We start from the raw sequence: 27176 nt of genomic DNA, 5'->3' as shown, positions 1-27176 counted from the left end.
ACTGACTAATGTACCAACTCAAGACAAAGGCAAAGAATTCTTAGAATGACAGCAAAGGGACATCCCAGGATGCTGATGGTACCATTCCATATAGGAGAACAAAGATCTAAAAGTATACTGCCACAGAGGAAAAAGAAATCGATAGTTACCTTGATGTGATTGACACAGGTGAGCTAAATCTTACCTCTAAAATAGAAAGTCAGTGGAGAATGTTTGAGATTTATGAATCAAAATAGGTCAGTGTGTACCTATCATTTGGAAACATGGCAATGTGTAAATGCCAGAATTAGCTAAATTGTGGAAAGGGGATGGGGCCTGGGAGCCATGGAGGTTCATGGGACAAAAAACAGCAACACTGTTATAGTACTTTTAGACAGTTTGGTTTTTAAACTATGTGCTTTTATTATTTTGAGTAAAAGCTTAAAATATTTTTTAAAATGGGATATTTCAGATTTTGCTAAAGATTCTGCTAAGTTTGCTTCATTCTATATAGTTATTAGCACAATGGAATGCCATGTTGTCTTTAAAAGTAACAATCATATGGATCAGATATCAATACACAGAGATATTTATAAAATATGGTTTAAAAAATGGAAAAGTTGAAAAATGGAGCACAGAGTAATTTATAAACATTAAAGCAATAAAAACCATATCTATACACATACACACATATAGATCATATGTATATGTTACAGGAAACATACAACCTTAAAAAGCAACATAAAAACAATATATCTACATATATATCATAGGTATACATAGTATATATGACTCTATACATGATTTTTAGTGTTGCCTTTAATATTTATAAGTTACTGTTTTTTATATATGTAAATAAATAAGTAAACACACACAAAACCACACCCAATTATAATTAAAATATAAAGTAATTCCTAACAGGAGAATGATTTCAAAAGTTAAAAAGTTTTGGGTCATGGGGCACCTGGGTGGCTCAGTTGGTTGAGCATCCAATTCTTGATTTTGGCTCAGGTCATGATCCCAGGGTAGTGGGATCGAACCCTATGTTTGGCTTCTCACTGATCATGAAGCCTGCTTGAGATTCTCTCTCCCTCTCTCAAATAAAAAAAAATAATAAGATAAAAATAAATAAAAAGTTTTTGATCATTAACAAAATGGTATATTACTCAGCTATTAAAAATAAAACACATGAAGACTAAAACATGAGGAAGTGTTCATGGTGCATTATTACATGAAACAATTAGAATATATGTAGGCTATGATGGCAAGTAGGAAAAATATTCATGTAGATAAGAGCACAAAAGTAAGTTTTACAAATCAAATAGTTTGGAAACAAAAAGAGTAAATTGAAGGAGAGACAGTGGATGTAGTTAGTCACAGGTTAACTGTGTAGCTGTAAAGGGGTAACGGCTGGGGTGACGGAGGTAGAGGGGGAAAGAAACACTCTTGCAAGGTTGAAAGAGATTTTGTGTTTGCTCATTTATGTGATTTTTTGTTAAGTTGGGAAATTGCTTTAGTTGCTATTCAGGACTGGAGAAGGAAGGAAGGGAATGTATAAGCTGAGGGTTAGAGGGAGAGAGAGAGGGAGAGGGAGGGAGAGAGAAAGAGGGAGAGAGAGGGAAGGGGAGGAAAGAAGGGAGAAAGAGGGAGGGAGAGGGTAGGAGGGGGAAAAATGAAGGGAAGGAGAGAGGGAGAGGGAGAGAGTGAGGAAGAGAGGAAGGGAGGGAAGGAGGGAAAGGGAGGGTGGGGGAGAGAGGGAGAGGAAGAGAGAGGAAAAGAGGAAGAGAGGAAAGGAGAGAGAAAGAGGGAGAGAGAGGGAGGGGGAGGGAAAGAGGAAGGGAGAGGGAAAGAGGAAGGGAGAGGGAAAGAAGAAGGGAGACGGAAAGAGGAAGGGAGAGAGAGAGGTAGAAGAAGGAGGAGAAAAAAGAGTACGAGGGAGAGAGATGGGGAGAGAGGCAGTGCTGGCATGAAGAGGAAGGTGACCTTCAGAGCACAGAAGGAGAGGTTAGCATGGGCCAAGGCAATGAACTGGTATATGTCAGCAATTCTACTAGGAGGTCACTGATGTTGTATTTCATGTCACACTCATAACAACTATGACTTCGACATTACGATCCTCATTTCATGAGTGAAAACCTGAGGCTCAGAGAGGTCAAATAACTTTCTTTAAACATCTATGCAGCCCATAGGCAATAGAGCTGGGATGCAGGCCTGTGCTTTTTCATCTATGCTCTTTCCACCGTGTGACCCTTTGAGACGGTGTGCAGGATGCAGACAAATCCGTAAGAGGGAAGATGAGGAACAGAAGACGTTTTGAAAGATTAAGTTTAAACCTGATAATCTTTTTTGTGCAATTTTCATCCACTACTTGAGTTCCTGGGAACTTGCTTTCTGGATTCCATTTATAGCACAGTGCTTTGGCATAACAGAGTGTTTACTTCAACATTTCTTTATTCTCCTGCCAGGACATTGGTTTTGTCTCGTCATTTTATAGTCTACCTAAATGTTTTCAATCATTTAAATGACTGTATTGCGTTTAGGCAAGTGGATGAAGAAGCTTCTTCTTTTGGCTTATCCATCTCAGGGCCAAACATCCTTGAATTCAAACATGGGGTTGCTGCTTTCTTTACTGCAAAATCATCTCTGCAGAGCAGATCTACAGAGCAAGCAAACAGGGAAGAACCCCTTGAAGGTAAGCATTCTAATTGCATGAGGTTCCAAGAATGTCAATGGGTTCCTGTGGACACCCCCACCCCTGCCCCCAGTCTGACGGGTGAGGCCTCATGGAGTCTGAGAGGCAGCCAGATCCACCAGGGCCTTGTTGGTGCTGTCACACACTCTGTGGAGCCCAGTATGGCTGCGCATAAGTCAGCCTGTGTTTCTCAGAGCTCATATCAAACAGGAAAGGTCAATGTAGAATTCTGGAGAATCAGCTTCTCAGAGTGCCTCTTGAATATGGCAGTAAGTATGTTTGGGGTCAAAGGCAAAGACTATCTATGAGTCAAAAGCCTTAAGGGTCAGTTCAGTCCATCTGAGGCTGAGTCTTCCTGTAGGAGGAGTGACGGGGAAACGTACATGCTTACAGAACTCTCAACAGCTGTCCCCTTTCAGCTCCTGGGAGGACTGAACCTGTGTGTGTCCACTTGTCCCTGAGTTCTGCCAAACAAATCGTGTTTACTTCGCACGTTGTGGACACTGTCGCTATCTCTGAAGTAAAATGGCTGAGGAAGGAGCTGAGCTAGTGCTAAAACTTCCGTCAGAGGACGTTGGCAGTCCTGTAAAGAGGAGGCAGGACCGGAACGAGGAGTGAACTGCGGTACGTCAGAGATGAAAGGGAAGATTATCAAGTGTCAGGTTCTCTGTCCACCATGGTCTTACCTGACTTCAGTGGCCAGTGGAGATATTAGCATTGGCCAGCGTTCTGGTCTCCTACTGCTACAAAATGTAATGACTTTAACGGAAATTGATTATCATTGCTCACAGCAATGTGGGTTGACTTGGGCTCAGCTGGGCACCTCTAATTTGGGGTCTCCTATGTGGTCACAGCAAGGTATCAGCTGGGCTGCAGCCATTGAAAGGATCAACTGGGCTGGGTGTCCAAATGGCCCCTTCATAAGACTGGCAAATGATGACGGCTGCCGGCTGGGAGCTCAGGTGTACATGTGTCCTCCACAGGTGGCATGGGCTTCTTGGTGACTGGGTTCTCTGAGAAAGTGGCTCAAGAGTGAGCATTCCAAGGGACTCAGGCAAAGGTGGGAAGTCTTCTTATATGTGACCTTCAGAATTCTCAGAGCATTACTTCTGATTCTCTCTCTGTGGATTAAGGGAAGTCATTAAGGTCAGCTTAGATCTGAAAAGTAAGAATTAAGCTCTACTTTTTGAGGCAAGGAAAAACATGCCCAAATAGTGAGGTCAGGAACTGATGGAGGCCAGATTTCAGGCATCTACTGCAGCCTGAATAAACTTCAGTCAGAGAGTAACAGCATATGTATGGAATGGAATGAAACAAATGGTCATTAAATGCTCATGATGCAACAACATCTTTGCATACATTATTACATTTGATATTTTCAACAGCCCTAAAAAGTAGTGTGGCAGATTGATTTTTTTCAGCTCCAATTCTTCACTGGGCCCTGGATCCAAGCTCTTTGCAATGTAACCTTTCAGTGCTTCTCACATGAGAAATTCACAAGGGGATTATCTCCCTGTACAAAAGCACAGGGCTTGTACATCCCTGTACTTCCTTGACTTTTGGCTTGGTCATATGACTTACTTTGGCCCATGGAAAAATAGGAGATGTCATGCAAACAGGGGTTTGAAATATGCTTGCATTGTTTCTGAGAGTATGGTTGGCTATGCTCTCTGGTGCTTCTGTCCTTACCATGAGAATTCCTCCCAGGGAGGTGGTGCCTCTTCCAGCTGGAGCAGACAGGTGGAACAGACTGGAGAGCCAGCTGGACTCATAACTCAAAGCAGAGATGTTCAGCCCAGCCCAGCCCAGGTCAGCCAATTCCCAGCTAGCTGACCATAGATGGGTGAAAATAAATGCTTATTATTGAATGCTACTCAGATTCTGTGGTTGTTTGTCATTGTTGAGTAATAGAGTAGGCATTATTAGCTCCTTTTTTTCCCCCTGAGGCCCCGATCAGTTTTTAAATCCAGCTAGGCTTAATCTAGCAGCCCATACTGTCTGCTACACTGATACTCCGGGAAATGGGCTAAGGTAGTGTGACCAAGCTCCTACCCAGCCTTGGTGGGCATGTAGCAGGAAGCTGAGGAGATCTGAGTGGGAAGGCTCCTCTCTGTATTGCTTCCCTAGGAAGTTCTTAAAGATTGCTGAGCACTTTTATCTTGGGGTGTGTGTGGTTTTGGGGGGATGCTGCTGCACTGAGTTTTGTTGTTTCCTGAGGAATTTCCACTGAAGAGATGAACAGCTGAGGAGGGAGGGCCCGTCTACAGAGCTCAAGCATGAAAGACAGCATTGTTGATTTGACTGCCTTGTGCGGTTAACTAAAAGACTCAGAACGCCCTGGGAAGGCGTTGGTCTCATAAGGAATAACTCTGTGTGTGTGTGATTGGGAATTTATAGCTCTAACATTGATACTCTACACAATGAGAATAAACAGAGGAGCTGGCTTTCATCTAAGACTTGGCTTTTAATATTTATGCAGATTAAAGCTCTCTTTTCCACATCTCATGCTTGCTCTCTCAGTGAATGATGTTATGTGACGAAGTGTGTGAGAGAAATCCCTTTACCTGGTTCTGAATGGTTCCTTTAACCTTATGGGGGCTCAGTTTCCACTCAGGCATCATGATGCTTGCCTTAACTCCCTAACACCATGAAGGGCAAACGACAGCCTGGATGGAGAAATAAAACCTTCATCAAACTGCCAGTGGGTGAGTCAATCTGTATATTTCTGGAAAAAAATTATTAACGGATATCAAGAACCCAGAAAGATGATTTTTAATTATCTTACTTTACATTAAAAAAAATTTTTAAATGCATTTGGGGCTTACCTCTATCGTTATCTGGCCGCAGTCTGTTCAGGCCAATGCTAATACGGTCACTGTCCACTGAAGCCAGGTAAGACCTGTAGACAGAGACATCAGCAGCTCCAACAATTGTCCCTCCCATCTCTCAGCTCCAGAGTCACCACAGGTTGTCCTAGGTTCTGGGCCCATTGGCCATTTGCCATCCTCAAAGCCCCTTGGCAAGGCCTTGGTGGGATCTGACATTGGCTCAGGTTCCTCTTCAGCTCTTGGTCCAAGGTGGCATTTAAAGCCTATATATTGGCTCATGTCTCTTCCAGATTCCCTTTGAACTGACCAAATAATCCAAAAAAATTGAGTTTCAGAGACAGAGGAGTTACTTCTAAACCTTATCTATCTATCTCTATGGACCTTGGGAAAGCCAATCAATCTCCTCCAGAACACTGGGGTCCTTGGAAGGGATTAGGAACCCAGACCCCCTCAGTCCAATTATAGCATTGAGAGTCCCCTCAAGAAAATGATAACATTTACATTGAATGTCTCCTTAGCTGTGACATTAATCCGAGAAATGCTTGCAGGAACCCCATGAAGGCTCTCCTTCCCAAGTCCCCCTCCAAACTCTAGTGCTGGTTTTAGCAGTAGAAAAGATGGAAGGATGTTGTTACCTGTAGTATGATAAAGGATCAGACTGAGAGAAGTGCCCACCAATTCATGATTCCAGCAAAGAAAAGAAAACATTGCCTAAACAGTGCACTTATGGGACATAAAGAAATATCCAGATCCAGGAGGCTGGAAGTGAAGGTGTAATGAGGAGCATATTTAGATGTAGTCAAATCTCTAATATAAAAATGATTCAGGAATGGGTCCATGCTGGCCCAAGAACATCTGACTACAGTAACAAACCTAGTTTCCATTTCACTCAGATGGCTTGCAAGACATTTCAACCACAGAGTTGTAATGAGAACTGCCATTCCAGGCAGGGAAGTGCCCAGTGCCCAAGCTAACTTCAGCACTACCACCAAAGCCTAGTAAAGAAAACATTTGGTGGAGTGTGGACGTTTCCAGAACCAAGGCTGCCTCTGGCCAGATCTCTATCCCAGTGCAAAAACTGCCATTTTCAGAATGGCGGAGGATGGAGCTGAGAGCAGGTGCTTTGGGGCAAAGCCTGGTTCTGCCAGCTATTTCAGGGTTCTCAAGAGTAAAAGACATACAGAGTGCGATGGGCGTTCACACTCAGGCCAACCAGGTAAAGTATGATAAGAAAACAAGTATGTCGATTGCTTCAATGTTCCCCCAACTAGAGAACCCTATTAATTAGAAGACCCAGGTAACTCCAGGCAGTAAAACATAAAAAGAAAACCTTGCACCCAACTGAAATATCCCAACCATGCTAAGGCTGTGTTTTGGAGCTTCCTCCTTACTACTCACAGGTAACACATATGAAGATAGTTAAAAGAAAAAAAAAGAAGAAAAGAAAATTGTAGGGGAATTTTATTTGTCAAAATTAAATTGGGAGAAACTCATACTAAAGTCATTTGGAGGATGCTCTGCGAACTCTGTTCAGTTCATTTTTTTCTTTTTTTTAAATTTTCATTAAAAAAATTTTTTTTAATGTTTGTTTTTGAGAGAGAGAGACAGAGCACGGGAAAGGGATGGGCAGAGAGAGGGAGACACAGAATCTGAAGCAGGCTCCAGGCTCTGAGCTTGTCAGCACAGAGCCCAATGCAGGGCTGAAACTCACAAACTGAGAGATCATGACCTGAGCCAAAGTCAGACACTTAACCAACTGAGTCACCCAGGCGCCCCCATTCAGTTGTTCTTAATAGCATTGCCGTGAAGACTTGTCCTTTGTGATTGTTTATGGTTTTCTGAGTCTGGATACTTACTTGTTTTAAACATAAAGATACTTTGTAATTACTTAGTTGGCACTGTAACTTGCAGGAACGGGTGTAAATTGAAGGAAGACAGTACTTTCTTAGTTTAGAATTCTATCAGGAAATGTTTGCCACTTGATGATAATCATGCCACCAATGCTCATATTATTCCCACTATTGGTTGCAGATACTTATATGAGTCCGCATTTCACGGTGATTCCATGTCCAGGTGAAAACACCTAAATATTAAAGTTTTTCATATTTTCTTTTCGTGTATTTGATCTGTCAAAAATGATAGGTATGATAAGGTCTCCCCTCTTTTGTACTTTTGCTAACTTCTATTAGCATTTCCAACAGGGTTTTTTGTTTGTTTTATATCCTTTGAATCTACATAATTTGGTCTATAATAAATGTTACGATTGGTAGGTCTTCAATGTGAATTGCATATTTTAGCATCATAAATGACTTCCTATTATTTTATTTACTGATTTTGCCCTAAATTGTACTTTTTTGACAATATTAACCCCCTAACTTTATTATTTAAAATGTACTTTTATATTGTTGCCATTTTTTTTCATGTATCAGTATTTCTTTTAGTGTCTTCTTGTCTAATACCTGGATTTTTTTTTTTTTTACGTTTTTATTTATTTTTGAGACAGAGAGAGACAGAGCATGAACGGGGGAGGGTCAGAGAGAGAGGGAGACCCAGAATCGGAAACAGGCTCCAGGCTCTGAGCTGTCAGCACAGAGCCCAATGCAGGGCTCAAACTCACGGACTGCGAGATCATGACCTGAGCCGAAGTCGGACGCCCAACCGACTGAGCCACCCAGGCGCCCCACTACCTGGATTTTTAAACAAAATCTGAGTCTTTATCTTTTAATAAAATAGTCTAATCTGATCACTTAAAAATTTTTATTTCCAAATACTTTTAGATTTTTAGAGGAGTGTGATGATAGTACAGAGAGTTCCTATAATACCCTTCACTTAGCTTCCTCTGATATAAATGAACATCTTTCAGAGATCATGATGATCTTTCAGAACATCTTTCTGAACATCTTTCAGAGAACATGATGATCAGAAGCATGAAATTTATGTTTAGGCAATATTAAAAAGATGACATTAAACAATTTAAGAAACTAACATTGCCATAATATTATTAATTAACCAGCAGAGTTTATTTAGCTTTCACCAGTTTTTCCATTAATGTCCCTTTTCTGTCCCCTGATCCAATCCAGGATCCCACATTGCGTTGACTCATCTATCTCCTTAGTCTCCTGCAATCTGTCACAGTTTCTCCTACTCCTTGGAGTAGAGTGAATTGGGTCTTCCAAAAAGATATGGCCACTCTCTAACCCTTGATGCCTGTGAATATGATCTTATTTGGAAAAAGAGTCTTTACAGATGTAATTAAAGATCTTAGGATAAGATCATTTGGGATTTAGGGTGGACCTGAAGTCCAATGACTGCTGTCCTGATAGGAGAAAGGAAAGGAAGATTTGAGACATAGAAACAGAAGGAAGAAAGCCACCTGAAGACAGAGGCTGGGATTGGAGTGATGCAGACACAAGCCAAGCAATACCAGGAGCACCAGATGCTGGAAGAAGCCAGGAGGGATACTTCCTACGGCCTTTGGAAGGAGGTGACCCTGCTGACCCTTTGATTTCAGACTTTGGGCTTCCAAAATTACAAAAGATTGAATGCGTGCTATTTTAAGCCACATTTGTTGTGGCAGCTCTGAAAAACGAATACAAAGACCTTGACAACTTTGAAGAGTGCGACCAGATGCTTTGCAAAACGTCCATTAGTTTGGGTTTGTCTGATGTTTTCTTATGATTGTCCTGGGGTTATGGATTTGGGGGAGGAATACTAGACTGGTGAAAGACACATCATATCAGAGGGTGCATGATATCAACATGACTGGTGATGTCGACCATGATCACTTAGTTAATTAAGGTGGTGTCTGTGAAGTTACTCTTTTTCTTTTTCCATGCTCTGTTTATTAGAAGCAAGTCACTGAGTCAAACCATATTCAAGGGATCCACCTTCTATAACTCTGCATTCCACTACGAATCTTGGAGCTGACACACATTCTTTTTCAAGGGGGTGCCTGAGCCTGGGTGGCTCAGTCAGTTGAGCATCTGACTCTTGATTTTGGCTCAGGTTATGATCTCAGTGTTATGGGTTTGAGCCCCATGTCAGGCTCCCTGCTGAGTGTGGAGCCTGCTTAAGATTCTCTCTCTCCCTCTCCCTCTCCCTCTGCCCCTGTACCCCACTTGCACATGTGCATGCACATGTACTTTCTGTCTCTAAAATAAAATAAAAAACAAAGAAAAAAAGAAACATTCCTGGAACGTTTTCAAAAGTTGTTAATAGCCTAGGCTTAAAAAAAAAAAAAAACTCTTTTAATTCCAGTTAGTAGAAATTTCACAGGGTACATTCATTTACCACAATGAAATAAAACTATAAATTAATAATTAAAGAGCGAATAACATATAAAAAACTGAGAATTCAAGATACTGTCTTTTTGTCAATGAGGAAATAAAAATGTAATTATTGGTTATTTAAATAAATAACTATAATGTCAAGAATATATATCAAACATTAAGGAAGGAGGTCAAATTACATATAGGAAGAAATTAATAATGGTAAATTTTTGTATTCTTTAACCAAGAAAAGAAAGGCAAAAATAAATTCAGTAGCCAACTCAACAATTTAGGAAAGGAACAAAATAAACTTAAGGGGAGTAAGAATTAGCAAATAATATTTTGAAAAGCACAATTTGATAAATTATAAAACTGAAGTGAAGAACTAGTAAAGAAACCCTAGAGCTAATTCTTTGGTTTGGAGCAGAGCCCAATGTTTAGATGACACATACTTGGTTGCAGAAGTCATCTGGATGAACTATATTGCAGCTTCAGCAGGAATCTACACCAGGAGCCAAACCTTGGCAGAGCTGACGGTTCAGCCTTACCCTCACATTGGACAGTTACAAGTTTCAGAAGAATCAGCTTTGAGCACTGACTCCACTGTGAGTGGCAAGTGAGAGCAGACAAAGACACCTCTTTTGAGTATCCAGATTTTCACATCAAACCAGACCTCCTGTTTGGGCACAGTGGTAGTTGTAATTCAGTAAGTTCTAGTAGCCATAGAAGAGTCTTCTAGGCTCAGTGAGGCATGTCTGGGGCTCTGGTTCCATGCAGAAGTAAAAGTAACCAATAAAACTCTTTAATGTGAGTACACCCCTAGCACAGTCAAGACACAGAAGGGGAAAGACCCCATAGAGATAAAAAGATTGGAATTTTGCTAATGTTGGAAGAGGGGTTTAAGTATGGTACTTTGAGATATGACCAGGGAGCCATTATTTGCACCATAACAGGCCAGTCAAATTATGTAAGAACAATTCATTAGAAGCTGTGACCCATTTCTGATTAAGTTACATGTTTTATTTTGCTTTGTGAAATAGACTTTTTAACGATGCTGAAATCATAAAAACATTTTCCTATTTGACCAAGATTTTATTCTCCTATATCACTTAAGATAGTTCATTCCAAATATAAACTTTTTAGAGTTATCTTATTGATTTCTTTTTTTCCAAGTTAAGGCCATCTAACAATTATTACACATAAATGAGACAAAACAATGCATCTTTGAGAAACTGATTGTTAGCATGCTGTTTAATGGTGAAAAAAATGGAGGTATAAGTTGAGTATATCTGCTATTAGTTTTGTATTTTATATTTCTCCTAATGTTCTAGCCAATACAATTGGCAGGGGAGGGGGAAGAGATGGAATATAAATGATGTAATAAAGAAAGCAACATGGTTACATTTGTACATTTTATTATCTCTACAAGAATGACTTCACTTTGGATATAAGTTCTTAGTTCCAGAGTCTCTGGGTCATATTTCACTTCTGACCAGCTGGCTACAGATTTAGCAGTTCCCACTGCCCCTACAGATTCAATAATTCACTAGAACAACTGAACTCAGCAAAGCATTATTACTATAACAGTTTTGTTATAACAATGGGATGCAAAGCAGAAATAGCCAAAGGGAGATGCATAAGGCAAGTTTTGGGAGGGTCCCAAACATGAAGCTTTCTTTGTCCTTTCTCAGTAGAGTTAATACCTTTGCTTTTCTCAATAGTCAAAATTGTCACCCTCGTGACATTGACGTGGACTATTGCCAACCAGAGGAGATTACCTGAGTTTTGGTGTCCCTGGTTTTTATTAGGGTTTCATTATATAGGGATTATTAATTAAATCATTGGTCATGTGACTCAGTCTCTAGCCTCCTGGCTGTTATCATGTGACTTATAGACCCAACTGTCTAATCACATAGTTAATCTTTCTGGCATAACTTGCTCTGGTCCTGAGTCACATCATTAAGATAAATTATCAGGTGTGGTCTGAGAGGACCACTACCAATAACAAAGATGCTCAATCACTTAAAAAACACCTCCCAGGAAACTGGGACAGGGGCCAGCCAAATTCTTTATTATACACCTGCCTGTCTAGTACAAAACAGCAACCTTCCCCCATCTCAACTTTCTATTGATGGTTCTTCTTCCCTCATATTATTCTGTTCCCTTCTTAAGAGTTTTCATCATTACTTATATTGTGTATTTATGTATTTATTGTTTCTCTTCACTACTGGATGTAAACTTTGTGAAGTCAGGCACTTTAATGGCTTTTCCCCCATAGTTTATGCCTAGAAAAGTCTATCACATAGGAGGTGCTCAATAATATTTGTTAGATACATAGATAGATAGATAGATAAATGGCATAGAGTTGAAATGGGGTGTGCTATTGATAATGCTCTTAGTTAAGGGGGCCGAGCCATGATTTTTATTGTCTGATTTGAATCTTGTGGACCAAAGCAATACCAGGAAAGAGGATGATGAAAGCCTAATTTGAACATCTGGGTAGCAGTGATTTAACTGTAAGGTTTGGCATACTTTTGCTCTAATTTGGTTGTACTTCCTGATATTCTTGATTGGTTATTTTGGATATGTGGTGAGTGTAAAAATAAGTTAATGGATGTATGTGTCTCTTGATATGAAAGTTCCTTGGAAAATTTGACTTTAGGTTAAAACTTATTCGTTGATGTTCTAGAAGGATCAGTCGCCGGAGGTTTGGTTTAAACTGTTCAGTTACATCAGAAGTGCAGTTGGGAGGAGGTCCAGAAAGATATTCTAATAATGGGCAAGGGCTTGTAACAGGATATTGTCTGCTCCTCTCTGGTGCCTCTCGGGGTTATGAAGTCACTAAAACTTCTGAAGACCCTGCAAGCCAGCCCGGCATGCTCCCTACATCTCTTCCTGACCCCAGTGGGCCGGGGCGCGTAGGGCGAGCCAAAGTTCGGTATGAGTCACTTGGGTTATCCACAAGGCAGACGAAACTGCAAATGGGAACCTGTGTGACAAGCTTCCAAACAGCGATTTCGAGCCTTGCAGAGGGCAGGCTTGGCACTAGCACAGCACAGGGACGGTGGCCTCTCTCCACGGACCTCTTGGCATCCTGGTGCTGAGTGAACACATTTTCGCTTACTTTACTCTTCCAGGGACGTGACTCAAAGGCTACGTGTTTGGAACCACAAGCCTCAGAGCTGAGCAAGAGGCGAGAGATCTCTGCTTTATGTTGGAAAGAAAGGGCAGTTCTTTCCCCAAAGGTCTACCCCTTGTTTGTCTTCGTAACATTATCTTACTTCTTGTGCTTTTAACTTTTAAAACTTGTCCTTAAGTCTTGAGTTAGTGCATAAGACTATTTAGGAATATAGGCCGAGTATAAAGAATAATGACACAGCACATACCCATGAACATCCCTCCCCTCGATCTAATTTGAGGGAGAGGAATGGCATTACCGTTACCTTAGAAGCCTTCCATTTGCCCCTCCATGGACCCTTCCATCCCCCTCAGGGGTGCACAATTATAGCAAGCTCTGTGTTATCATTCCTTTGCTTTGAGTCATGGTTTTACCACATATTAAGGTATTTCTAAAATAGAATATATGTGTTGTTTAGTTTCACATGTTTTTGAACTTTATGTAAATATGATTTGCTTGGCAGGCTCAACATTGTTTTCCAGAGAGTCATGCATGTTGTTGTGTATGGCTGTGATTAATTTGGTTTCCTTTTTGTGATGTTTAGTATTCTGCTAAGTAAACATATCACAATTTATTTATCTATGCTTCTATTGGCAAAGATTCAGATTGTTTCTAGTTTTTTTTGCTGTTCCAAACACTGCTGCTATGAGCATTCTTGTACATGTTTCTGGATGCCCATAGGCGAGAATTTCTTTGGGGTCTATACCTAAGAGTGGTAGTGTTGGATCGCAGGAAATTCACATCTTCAGGTTATTGGACCATGCCGAATTGTCATGCCAATTCATGCCTGCCCTGGCCATGTACTGTTACTCTGTACCCCCCTCCAACACCCGATACTAGACTTTTTCAACTGCCAATAGGTTGCATATAACATGATCTATCGCTATGATTTTAATATGCATTTTTCTTATTAATAATGAAGTTAATATCTCTTCCTATCTAGATTCGCCATCCAGGGTTCCTCTTCTAGAAACATACCTGTATCTACTTTTCTACTTCTTATTCATCTTTTTCTTGTTGATATGTAGGACTTCTTTATGAAATTTTTTAAATGAACTTTTATCCACTTTATGTGTTGCATATATCTCTACTAGTTTGTGGCTTATCTTTCTGCTGTATTTTTGGTGTCTATGGATAAAAGGACACTCTTATCTTTAATGTAGAGAAATTTATTAATATTTTGCTTTATGGCTAGAGCTTTTTCTGTAAAGTTTAGCAAATCCTTCCCTCTGTCAATAGTCCTGAAGTTATTGTTCTATATTATCTTCTAAGGCTTTTTATTTTGCCTTCTTTATTTAGGTTTTTAACATACATGAAATTGTTTTTTAAATATATGGTATAAGGCAGGGTGTCTGGTGGTATTTTCCCATTTCTTTGTATTCCATATGGCTACCTAATTATTTTAACATCACTTATGGAAGAAGCCCATCTTTCCCCCACAGACTTAGAAGGCAGTCTATATCCTATTTCAGTCACCTATAGATGTGTGGATCTATCTGCAGGCTTTCTATTTTATTCCACTGATATATTTGTATATCCCAGTACTCACATTGCATTGTCTTAACTACTATGTCTTTATGATAATTATGGTAGGTCAAGTTCACCCATTTTGTTGTTCTACGGCAGTAATTTGGCTATTCTTGACCCTTTCAAGAAGGGTCTGAGATTTTACCCTACTTGAAAGCTGTAAAGTTGCCTGCTGCAGTTTCATGGTTGACGACAGAAGACATGAGCCCCCTGGCTAAGACACAAAGGACTTTGTTAGCCACAGCACAGCAAGTAGTTTGCACTGGAGCATGTCTGTGTCAGGGTTCCTTGTCCATGAGCTTCACAGGGCAGTGCATGTGGACCCAGAGGGAAGCTTGCACACACAGTGGGGTATATTACATAGTAGGGTGTAAGCTTATAGAACTCAAATATTTTATAATGGGCAGTAAACATGCCTACTTTTTGCTCTCCAAAGACACACTATCACTATATTCCAAGACTGCTTATTATACAAACATCCTTACAAAAAAAAGTTGAGAACAAAGAGGAGTCAGTGCTTCTACTCATAAGATGTATAGAACCATCAAGGATGCATGGAGAATTGTCTTCCAACTGGCCCCTTGATCTTGAATGCATATTATAAATTTAGCTTGTTATGTCCACACATACACATGCACACACTTGGCCTGCTGGGAATTTGTTTTGAATCGCTTTGAATCTATAGATTGAGGGAGAGCTCACATTCTTTTAGTAACACGTCCTCTAATTCATAGCCATGGTTTCTCTGCATTTACTTAGTCTACATTAATGTGTTTCAATAAAGTTTCCAGAGAAGTATAGCACATATTTTCCTTAATATATTACTTGGTAAGATCATATCCTATCTTGGCTCCAATTCCTGCAGTGTCTCCCTCTTTTACCTAGGATAATACCTGAAGTTCTAACACGGGCCTACAGAACTCCTCACAATCTGGTCCCCTATTGCCTCTTTGCTCCCATCTCCTTCTGTTGTCTGTTTCACTTATTTTCCTCGGCCACACTGACTTCCATGCTGTACTTATTTTATTTATTTATTTATTTATTTTTAATTAATTTATTTATTTATTTAAAAAAAATTTTTTTTTCAATGTTTTTTATTTATTTTTGGGACAGAGAGAGACAGAGCATGAACGGGGGAGGGGCAGAGAGAGAGGGAGACACAGAATCGGAAACAGGCTCCGAGCCATCAGCTCAGAGCCTGACGCGGGGCTCGAACTCACGGACCGCGAGATCGTGACCTGGCTGAAGTTGGACGCTTAACCGACTGCGCCACCCAGGCGCCCCTAATTTTTTTATTTTTGAAAGAGACAGAGTGTGAGCAGAGGAGGGGCAGAGAGAAAGGGAGACACAGAATCTGAAGCAGGCTCCAGGCTCTGAGCTGTTAGCACAGAGCCTGACATGGGACTCGAACTCATGAACTGTGAGATCATGAAGTGAGCCAAAGTCAGATGCTTAACTGATTGAACCACCCAGGTGCCCTCCACGCTGTACTTTTAATTTGTCCAGACACACTTCTGCCTTAGCATGTAGCACTATTTCCTTTGCCCATAATGCTTTTTTCCCCCAGAAATATTGGCATGGCTAACTGCTTGATCTCTTTTAGTCTTCGTTCAAAGGTCGCCTTTCAATGACACCTATCCTACATACCTGTTAATAATTGCAAACTGCCTCTTCCCTCCTGTCACTCTTGATTTCCCTTACCCTGCTCTGCATTTTCCCCTTAGTATTTGTTATTTTCTATTTGGTAGGATAGTATCACATGCCTATAGTAGGACAGTATACTATCCTACCAAATTTCCCACCGTTCATTTACGTATTTGTTCATTTGTATTTTAATTATATTGATTGTTTATCTCTGCCTCCTCTAACTAAAATATTAGCTACACGAGGCAAGGATCTTTGCATTTCTATTTGCTGATGGATTTCAAGTGTGTGCAATAGTGCTATGCATGTAGAAACTGCTTAAGAAACATTACTTAAGTAATTTTTTCCCAAATTTTGTCGTATATTTTCCTGGTATATAAACACTATTTCAAAATAAAGTTTCTAGGGGTGCCTGGTGGCTCATTAGGTTGGTCATCTGACTCTTGATTTTGGCTCAGGTCATGACCTCACAATTTGTGGGATCTAGTTCATGTCGGGCTCCCTGCTGATAGCACAGAACCTGCTTGGGATTCTCTCTCTCCCTCTTTTTCTTCCCTCCCCTCTTGTGTATGTGTGTGTGTGCTCTCTCTCTTTCAAAATAAATTAGTAAGCATTTAAAAAAAAACCCAAACAAAATAAAGTTTCTATATGTTTGTTGTTGATATATAGAAATGCAGCTTATATTTAAAGTTTCTATATGTTTGTTGTTGGTATATAGAAATGCAGCTTATATATAGCCAATTTTGTATGCAGGGACCTTTCTAAATGCCCTGATTCCCATAAATTATCTACAGATTTGTTTGTATTTTTACACAGAAAACTATGTCATTTGGGCATAAGGATAGTTTTTTTTCTTCCCTCCTTCCTTTCGAATCTTTATATTTATTTTTTTTTTCTTTACTAACTTTCAGTACAATGTTTCTAGAAGTTTTGATGACAGGCATTTGTCTTATTTCTTGTCTTAAGAGGAATGTTTTCATTGTTTTACATGATACAGTAGTTTTTATTTTCAGATAATCTTAGATTAGTTTCTTTTAATTCTAAGTCTTCTGAGAATACTTGTTTATTATGATGAATATTTAACTTTATTATGTTTATTTATTACTATTTTTGCTACTATTGAGATATATCATAAGATTGTTGTCTGTTGATTTTTCAATGTGGCAAATTACATTATTAATTTCCTAGTATCAGACCATTTGCATTACTAGGAAAAATCCAACATAGTCGTGCTGTATTCAGTCTTTTCAACACTTTGCTCAGTTCATTTGCTATCAGTTTGTTAAGGCATTTTGCATCTGTAATCTGTATTCATAACAGAGATTGCTCTGTATTTTTCTTTTCCCATACAATCCTTGTCAGGTTTTGGAATTGAGTTACTCATATTCTCCTGAAATGCATTGGAGAGTACTCCGCCCTTCCCTCCTCCCCAACCTATACATTTGAATAGTTATTTAAGATTAGAATAATCTGTATTTTCAACGTTTGTTAAATCTCAGTATAAAAACCACCTCGGTCTGGAATTTTCTTGTGTAAAGTTTTTAAACTTCTGAACCATTTCCGTTACTGGTTGTAGAATTATTCAAGCTCTATATTTCTTCTTGGGTGATCTTTGGTAGGTTATTTCTTAGGAAATTTGGGAGCACCTGGGTGGCTCAGTCAGTTGGGAGCCTGACTTCAGCTCGGGTCATGATCTTGTGGTTTGTGAGTTCGAGCCCCACGTCGGGCTCTGTGCTGACAGCTCAGAGCCTGGAGCCCGCTTCAGATTCTCTTTCTGTCTCTCTGCCCCTCCCTTGCTCGCTCTCTGTCTCTCTTCCAAATATAAACAGTAAAACAAAAAGAAATTAAAAAAAAAAAAAGAAATTCAACTTAAGCTTTCAAATTCATTGATATAAAGGTGTTCACAATATCATTTTATGAACATCTTTAAATCTGTGGCATCTGTAGCTCGGTATCCTTTTTTTCTTTTTAGCATGACTTGCGAATTATCTCCTTTTTTTGTGTGTTTCTTTTTTTTAATTAATTAATTTAAAAAATTGGAGTGTACTTGACACACAATTTATATCCTTAGCTGCTTTGTCTGTAATGTAACACGATGTTACATTAATTTCAGATGCGTAACTCAGCAGCTTGACAAGTTTGTACATTATGCTTTGTTCACCGCAAGTGCAGCTACCCTCTGTCCTGTAATGTTGCTGTTACAGTATCATTGACTGTCTTCCTGACTCGGTGCCTTTTATTCCTGTGACTTATTCATCCTGGAACTGGAAGCCTGGGCCCCCCCCCCCCCTTCTGTGTTGTCCAGTTCCCTACCCCGACCCCTCTGGCAACCTTCGGTTTGTTCTCTGTAGTTCTAGATCTAATTCTGCTTTTTGTTTGTTTATTCATTTGTTTTTGGTTTTGTTTTTTAAGCTTTTTTTTTTTTTTTTACTTTTTTCAAGTGTTTATTTATTTATTTATTTACTTACTTACTTATTTATAAGAGAGAGAAAGAGAGGGAGGGGCAGAGAGAGACAGTGAGAGAATCCTAAGTGCTGTCAGCACAGAGCCGGATGCAGGGCCCGATCTCACGAGCCCTGAGATCTTGACCTGAGCCGAAATCAAGAGTTGAACACTTAACTAAGTCACCGAGGAGCTCCTGTTTTTGTTTTTGTTTAGATTCCACTTATTTATTTTTATTTATGGTCAATTCTATCGAAAGTTTGTCAATTTTATGCCTTTCCAAAGAACCAAGTTTTGACTTTGTTTGTTGAGTCTTACTATTGCACATTTTTTTCTATTTTATTAACTTCTGATATTGTCAATAATACTTCTTTCTTCCTACTTATTTTGGATATTTTATGCTTTTCCTCATTTTTAAAGTTGAATTTTTGACTCAATTTTCAGCTTTTCTTCTTTGATGAATAGAACATTTCAGACAATAATATTTCTTTTATCCTTTGCTGTAGCCGCTACTCAGGTTTTGCTACGTACTGCTTTCCTTATTGCACAGTTTCAAATGCATTCCACTCTCATCATGAATTCTTCTTTGGCTCATTTGTTATTTAAAAATATGCTGCCTGGGGGCGCCTGGGTGGCGCAGTCGGTTAAGCGTCCGACTTTGGCCAGGTCACGATCTCGCGGTCCGTGAGTTCGAGCCCCGCGTCGGGCTCTGGGCTGATGGCTCAGAGCCTGGAGCCTGTTTCCGATTCTGTGTCTCCCTCTCTCTCTGCCCCTCGCCCGTTCATGCTCTGTCTCTCTCTGTCCCAAAAATAAATAAATGTTGAAAAAAAATTAAAAAAAAAATAAATAAAAATATGCTGCCTAATTTCAAAACAAATGCAGCTATCTTGTTTTATTTGGAAGGGAATATTTGTTCTCTTAATGAAATTGAAGTTAGAAAAATGTGTGTTTCATAATGCCAATCATTTGAAATTTTTTGAGATCTGACTTCTGTCTTAGTATGTGATCAGTATTTGCAAATGTCCCATAAGTACTTTAGAATAATATGTATTCTGAAGTGTTATACATATGTTCACTAAAATAAGCTTGTTGGGGCGCCTGGGTGGCTCAGTCGGTTAAGCGTCCAACTTCGTCTTAGGTCATGATCTCACAGTTCATGAGTTCGAGCCCCACGTCGGCCTCTGTGCTGACAGCTTAGGGCCTGGAGCCTGCTTCACATTCTGTGTCTCCATCTCTCTCTGCCCCTTCCCTGCTCATGCTCTGTCTCTCTCTGTCTCAAAAATAAATAAACATTAAAAAAAATTTTTTTAAATAAAAAAAATAAAATAAGCTTGTTAATTTTGTTGAATGTTTTTATATCCTTAGCTGCTTTATCTGTAAGTTATTGAAAAATATGTGTTAAAATCTTTAACTAGAACAGTTAGGTTATTAAATTCTCCTGTAATTTGTATAATTTTTCTGTAATATATTCTGAGAGGTGTATATAATCTAGAATTTTTGTATCTTCCTAGTGAATTTAATTTCTTCTCCTGAAATAGTGACTAGACAATTCTAGGAAACATGGGATTCATCAGCTCCCAAAAGTCAGTTACATGACACTGTATCCAGTTTGTGACTCACAGGTTTCTTTGTCTCTCGATCACAGTGATAGGGCAGTATCTAAGCCTTGATCTTTGATGGGTGTCCACATTTCATGGCTTCAGGGTACTTTGAAATTTCTACTGCTCTGGTAGTACACATCATTTGAACATCAATAAAATTGCCTCAAAGTAAAGAAAATTATTATAATTGCTTTCCAATAAGGCCTGGTAAATGTTGCATTTTTACAAATGACAAGAATCAGTGTCCTCATTTTTTTGTTGTTGTTATGGCTATTTAGGGGTATCCCATCTGAAAACATTAGAATGGATTAGTTATCCTCTTATGGCATCAGGATTTAAGAAGTATGCGTAGGAGTTTTTGGGGTTTTTTTGTTTGTTTGTTTTTTACTGAATGGTAGTTTCATACTGTCACATACAATATTTGGAGACTATTTTTCTCCGAGATCTTTTTCCTTCACTGGAGACTGCATTGCTGTATCTGTACTATGTGACTCCACTTTCCTGGCCAGTGAGTGGAGGCTTTGGGCCCTTGAACCTAACAGGGTCAAGGAAAATTGGAATTGAGAGTCAAAAGAATAAGACATTACCTCTTGAGCTGGAAAGGTAGAAATATGGAGATGAAGCTAACATTTTGGCTCAGCCATCTTCTGGCATGAGTAAGGAAAGAGCCATCTGCTAGATGGAAAGAGGAGAGAAGCAGAATTTAAATGTTTATTTATTTATTTATTTTGAGAGAGTGAGAGAGAGAGAGAGAGCAGGGGAGGGGCTGAGAGAGAAAGAATCCCAAGCAGGCTCTGTGCTGTAGACCAGAGCCTGTCTTGGGTTCTTGATCTCATGAACTGTGAGATCATGACCTGAGCTAAAATCAAGAGTCAAATGCTTAACAGACTGAGCCACCCAGACGCCCCTAAAGAATATTAAAAAAAAAAAATGTTTATTGAAGAGAGAAGCAGAATTTAAAAATGAGCAGAGAAGAACTAATACGTGGCTTCCAGGAGAGAGGAGACTTGGGTCTTGATCTCAATATGGTTCCTGGTTCCAGTGTCTTTGATTTTCTTGCCCTAAGATTATTTTAGATACTCCAATATCCTTGCAGTAAACCTCCCTTTCTGGCGTAAGCTTGTTTGAGTGGATTTCTGCCCTTGCTGATCTGTAATGTTACTGTGCACATCAACTGTGGAACAGTTTTTAGAGCAGTCAGATTGCCTTGGATTCATTCCCAGAACCGTGGTTAGTAGTATCCAAAGCATCTGAAGGGGTTCTTTATAAGGGACAGGCCCTGAATATAGGCTAACAGTTGGGTCTAATACACTTGGACGGCCTACCCACCACCACATGGCACTTTTGATCCTATGCATTCCAAACAGAAATCATAAGGAATTTAGTGCTGAGTAGATTTATTGAAACTTAAAGAAGCCAAACATAACTGGAAGAATACATTTCAGAATGACATGATAAAAGCCTTTAGAACCCAATGTGGTTTTTTTTGCATAAAATATTCTGATCATTAAATTCAAAGTGACTTTTTTTTTCTTTTTACACCTCCAATTCTCCACATAAGGAAATTCTCAGAATCCAGAGTATATCAGCACGGAGGCATGCTTTTGAGTAAAAGAACAGGCTTGCCCCTGATTAAAAAAAAAAAAAAAAGAAAAGAAAAGAAACTGATATCAATGTCTTTTCAAGGACTTTTTTTGGGGGGGGGGGTGTTACAGTTTCCAAACTAGCTATGCACAGATTTCAAGATCTATCTATCTATCCATCTATCTATCATCTATCTACTTAGATTAAATCAATCACTTCAGAGATCTGGAAAGTTGCCATTAGGTTAAGTAGGTGGATACTTTGTTTTTGTGCAAGTTATTCTTTGAAGGCCCAGAAATTAAGTGAATGAGCTATAACAAGTCAATAGATTCTATTAGCATTCTTTTTTCACTGAGAAATTCATGCAACACTTTAAATATATTTTGTGGTAACTCCAGATCCACTCTTGAAAGGTCGTATTTCCAAATGGTGAAGAGCACAGAATCCAACGCCAAAATGTGTGGGACTGACCCAGACAATGCGACCTATCCCTGTGCCTCAGTTTCCTCATCCAGAAAGTGGGAATAACAATAGCTATCACATAAGACTGCTGGCAGGAGTTAATAATTTAACACACTTAAAGCACAGAGCAAGTGCTAAGTAACTGGTGTCTTCTGTAGACATGCCCGAGAACAGTCTGACCATATCAGCAGCAATAACTCACAATGCACCATAGAAAGCCTACTTACCTTCAATCTCATCAGCTGTGTATGTTGGAATCCCTCTGCACATGCCAGCGATGGGTTTTCCTAACTTTTCCAGATCATTGACTCTCTCAGGGTTGATTGAGTACATCAGACTCGTGGGAGGTGGTCCCCCTGGTCCTTTACCCTGAAGCTGAGTGTGGAAAGGAAAAGAGGGAATGAATGCCCACCTCAGTAGTTTGTTGATGAGGGATGGGTACAAGGCCAGTATGGGGTATTGCTTGGCTACCATTTTCTCATAATCAAAATGACTGTTGGAGTTGAAGAGCCAACTCCAACCCCGTGTATCTCAGAATTTCTGTGTCCCAAAAGATTTAGCTGGCGTGAAACCTCAGTTTCTCATAAAAGCAGAAATCTGAGGCTAAATTTATTCTGAAGCTTGGACCTCATTTGGTCATTTGGTATTTTTTGGATTGAGCTATATAATAATCAGATTCTGAGAATGGAGTTTATCTTCTCTACTGTGTCAGTGAAAGGTACCTATCTGTCAGTTACAGAAATATGAAATCAAGCAAACATTTTAAAGAGCAATGCATCTTCTGTCCCCACCCAACTAGGGTTGCCAGGTAAAACAAAGGACACTCAGTTATATTTATTTATTTATTTATTTATTTTTCAACGTTTATTTATTTTTGGGACAGAGAGAGACAGAGTATGAACGGGGGAGGGGCAGAGAGAGAGGGAGACACAGAATCGGAAACAGGCTCCAGGCTCTGAGCCATCAGCCCAGAGCCTGACGCGGGGCTCGAACTCACGGACCGCGAGATCGTGACCTGGCCGAAGTCGGACACTTAACCGACTGCGCCACCCAGGTGCCCCCACTCAGTAATATTTAAATGTTAGATAAACAAATCATTTTTTCAGTGTAAGTATGTCCTAAATATTGCATAGGATATACTTATGCTAAAAACAAAAACAAAAACAAAAACTTATCCATTGTTTATCTGAAACTCAAACTTAACTAGGTATCCTCTATTTTTATTTCTAAATCTAATAACCCCAACCCAACTTTTGTGTAACTTTGTGTAACTCCAAGTGGAGAAGTGCAGGCAGCTCCCATTGGCTTGACCAGAGTTTTGCTCCTTGAACAGTAAAGGCAGGTATGAGCCACAGCACTGAGTGTGGTGGCAGCTGCCTCTCCTCAGGAAAGTACTAGTTCCTCTTCCCTTTTTGTGCTGCACGTTACAACGTACTGCGGTCAAGAGGAAATGACTGTGACCTCTTTATTTACTGGTAACCAAAAGACCTCCCTTGAACAAAATCAAAAAGACTTTTATTTATACCTTCTTTTCCTTGACCAGTGCATCAAGAGTATGAAGAGAGGGCATGACATCCTTGTTCATTCTGTGCACAATGCATATCTTCTTTTTAAAGAGTCTAATCGCAGCAAAGTTCTGTTAAAGAAAAAGGTAGATGGAAGGAAGTAGGTTTTCCAAGGAGGTTTTTTTTTTTTTTAATCAGACATCAGTTTTACCAGCAGAGGGAAATAGAACTCAAGGATGAACCTAGATAAGAACATCAGATCTGGCCCTGTTTTGCAATCATGTCTATAGCTAACGTTTGTAAGAACCTAGTGTCTAACTCGTTGCTCTCTCTTCAAGTTCTAACATGGAGTCATTCCACATATGTCCGTTTTGCTGAAATAAACTTCAAATTGCTATCACATTTGAGTCTCATTTGATCTTCACAAGATTTCTAGGAGACAGGTAAGACAGGGATTAGTTTTCTTATTGACCACATGGATAAAACTGAAACAATAAAGAATGGGCTTATTAAAAGTACAAAATTTGTTACACACAAAGCTGGTAATTGCAGAGGTGGGTCTCCTAACCAGAGTCAAGTGTTGTTTTTGTTTGGTTTTTGTTTTGTGTTTCTCTTACCAGTTAATATTGTCACCTACATTTCCTTTGTTTTTTTTCTTTCGAGTTACAGGTGAAATGTCCATCTCTGGCTTTTTGGAAGGAAATTGAAGATAGACTGAAATAGGGAGCAGTAATATTGTGCAGGTTTTTCCTCATTACTGAGGGTATCTCGAGAGAAGGCAGAAGGTTGTTCGTATTTGTCTAACAGCCCCACAATTCTGTGGGCATAGTGGATCCTAATTACCGTTCATTGCTTTGAATTTTAACTGATTGTGGGAAACATTAATAGTGTTATATCTAGTAGTGAAACTGGGTGACCAAAGTAGGCACTTTGACTTACAACTCTATGCTTATGTGCAGTTAGAAATTATTTTATTTTAAATTCTTTTATGGTTGGCAGACATTGTTGTTGTTGTTGTTATAAAAAAAGAAACATCATATTTGTAAAGAACGGAAATTGCATGTTGGCTACCTACAGTATTGTAATCCCAGAGGGCATTCCAGGAGTCCCATCCATTGTTATTGTCAATATTGGCCACATTGTGTTCATTGTTGACACTCACTGACTGCTGCCCACTTATACCACTGTTGCTAGCACCGCCAATGTTGATATCCTGAAATTTACAAGAAATTGACGGTGATTTAATGCCACATTTCTTTGCAAATGCATTTTAATAATACGCTTTAAAAAGTGTAATACTTACACTGAAAGCAAGGGCTGGGGTCAGGAAGACTCCAAGAAGTCCGGCAAAGACAATCTAAAAATCATAAATAACATTGGTCTACTATCACATGGCAAAACAATGTCCTCTTCTTTCTCTACCCAAGCTTATAAAAAATACCGAGTTTACCACTCTCTCAAGTGATCCGTCTTTCTTCTTTGACCTTGTATTTTTTTTCAACCATAGAAAGTTTTAATGATAATGTAAGATTATAGCTTAATTACTGTAGTAATCATGTTATTGTGGTATATAGTTTTAGAATTGTTAATGTAGGAGCACCTGGGTGGCTCAGTCAGTTAAGCATCTGACTCGGTTTCGGCTCAGCTCATGATTTCACGGTTTGTGGGTTCAAGCCTGATGTCGGGCTCTGGGCTGACAGTGCGGAGCCTGCTTGGGATCCTTTCCATCTCTCTCTACCCCTCCCCTGCTCACACCCACTCTCTCTCTTTCCAAATAAATAAACATTTTTTAAAAAAAGAAAAATAATAATTGTCAATGTAGGTCTTATAAAAAACTGATGTAGTATCAGTACATTGAAAAGTACATTTGAAAATGAATAGCATATACAATATGAAGATGGATATACGTTCTGAGAATTAAGTCTGAAAACGATTTAATTTTCCTCTTTGATCTGGGATACTTTCCTCCCTTCATCGACCTCCTAATAAAAAAAAGACTCTTTTTATCGAAAACAATTTTTTTAAAGCAATGGATTGGTAAGCAGGCTAGCTGCTGCTATTGAGAGACCAAGGATGGAGAGGTCCGGCTGTCAAGTGTGGTTAGCAGAAAGGCAGTCAGTAACTGTCCCGGGATATTAGTCATTTGTCATCGGGTACATGACATTAGTTGTCAGAACACAGAGCTTTATGCAGGGGCCCAATTCTGAGTACCTGTTCTCATTTCTTTTACCTGGGATAAAATGGTTTGAGATCTGCCCTGGTGATTTAAGGTAATTCTTTTATTTGCTTAATTTTTCTCCTGATAGCTTAAGAAGGAGGTAAAAATTGGTCTCCTAAACAGTGAGAGATGGGGGAAATTTTAGAGATCCTCTAGTACATAACAATCCATTCACATATGAGGAAACTGAGCTTCAGATGTTCAGTAACGTGGCCAAGGTTGTATCGGCTAAGATTGTACCCCTTGTTCACGGCAGAACCAGGAGAGAAACCAGATCTGACCCGGGTTGGGAACTTTTTTTTTTTTTCTTAATTTTTTGACCTTGCTGTTATTAGAACTAATTTCTAGATAATTATGTTACATTTGCAACTCCACGACGAAGCAGACACTGCTGTAACATAGTGTTTAATATGTTGAAACATGAAAATATTCATTGGGTTTCTAGCCCCTCTGCATCTTGTTATAAGTGACACACAGCACCACCAGTTCCTTTGGTGGAATTTCATGGTGTACCTACTCCACTCTTAGCTTTTTATCTGGAGCCATAGGTGAGAGACTGTACTAGCTTCACGCTTCAGGTATTTTTCGTGGGTAAATGACTATGGACAGGGTTCAAGCAAATCTTTCTCACTTGGACCTCTGTTTCATAGCAGAGAATGTGACAATAAGTCTCTCACCCATCCAATTTGATAATGAGCTTTTATCTTGCCTGAACATGTTCAGGAGTTTGGTCAAAAGAGGTATTCAGCAATGTGGGGAAAGATTAGATATTTTCTAGGACTTAGGGACTGCTTGCTTTACGACCAGACCTGAACAAGGAGAACTGAAAGGTAATTTTATTAAGATAGCATGGTATACGATGCTCACAGAGCTGTCTGCTCCCAGTATAGCTATGGCTGCCCTCAGAGATGTTTTTACTTGCCACAATTCAATGAAAAGAAAGGAGATTTTTTTTTTCAAAATAAATTTTCCATTATGGTGAGATTGTCATAAGAAGCAGACCCACTTAGCTCAGAATATTAACAGTCTCTAGCCATCAGATAATGAATTCAAAAGGAAAAATCTACTCACTGTGAGCTTCATCTTGGCTTCACCAAAGCAATGGAGTGGAGAAGAAGGCAGGTATGAACTCAGATGAGAGCCCTTCTCATATTTGTACTTAACCAGCTTTACTCAAACTAGGTGTGACTAGGTGGGGTCAAAGATTTATCTTTCTCCAGCTTCCATATCTGTGCCATGATCCAGCAT

At 39.4% G+C, this 27176-nt stretch overlaps 1 protein-coding gene across 1 annotated transcript; it reads right to left on the bottom strand.

Annotated features, from left to right (window-relative positions):
• Positions 1 to 21539: 21539 nt before the first annotated feature.
• Positions 21540 to 27124, bottom strand: GKN1 (gastrokine 1). The gene is made up of 6 exons (XM_043553286.1): positions 27000 to 27124; positions 25014 to 25067; positions 24786 to 24923; positions 23731 to 23841; positions 22433 to 22580; positions 21540 to 21787 (listed from the first exon to the last, which is right to left on the bottom strand). Exons 1-6 carry the CDS (start codon positions 27009 to 27011, stop codon positions 21696 to 21698), a joined length of 555 nt encoding a protein of 184 aa, XP_043409221.1. The 5' UTR covers positions 27012 to 27124; the 3' UTR covers positions 21540 to 21695.
• Between the last annotated feature and the right edge of the window lie 52 nt (positions 27125 to 27176).

Source organism: Prionailurus bengalensis, chromosome A3 (genome assembly GCF_016509475.1).
Source record: "Prionailurus bengalensis isolate Pbe53 chromosome A3, Fcat_Pben_1.1_paternal_pri, whole genome shotgun sequence".
Classification (NCBI taxonomy): domain Eukaryota; kingdom Metazoa; phylum Chordata; class Mammalia; order Carnivora; family Felidae; genus Prionailurus; species Prionailurus bengalensis.
The sequence above is the reverse complement of the archived record's forward strand: the minus strand, read 5'-3'. Positions and strand labels throughout refer to the sequence as shown.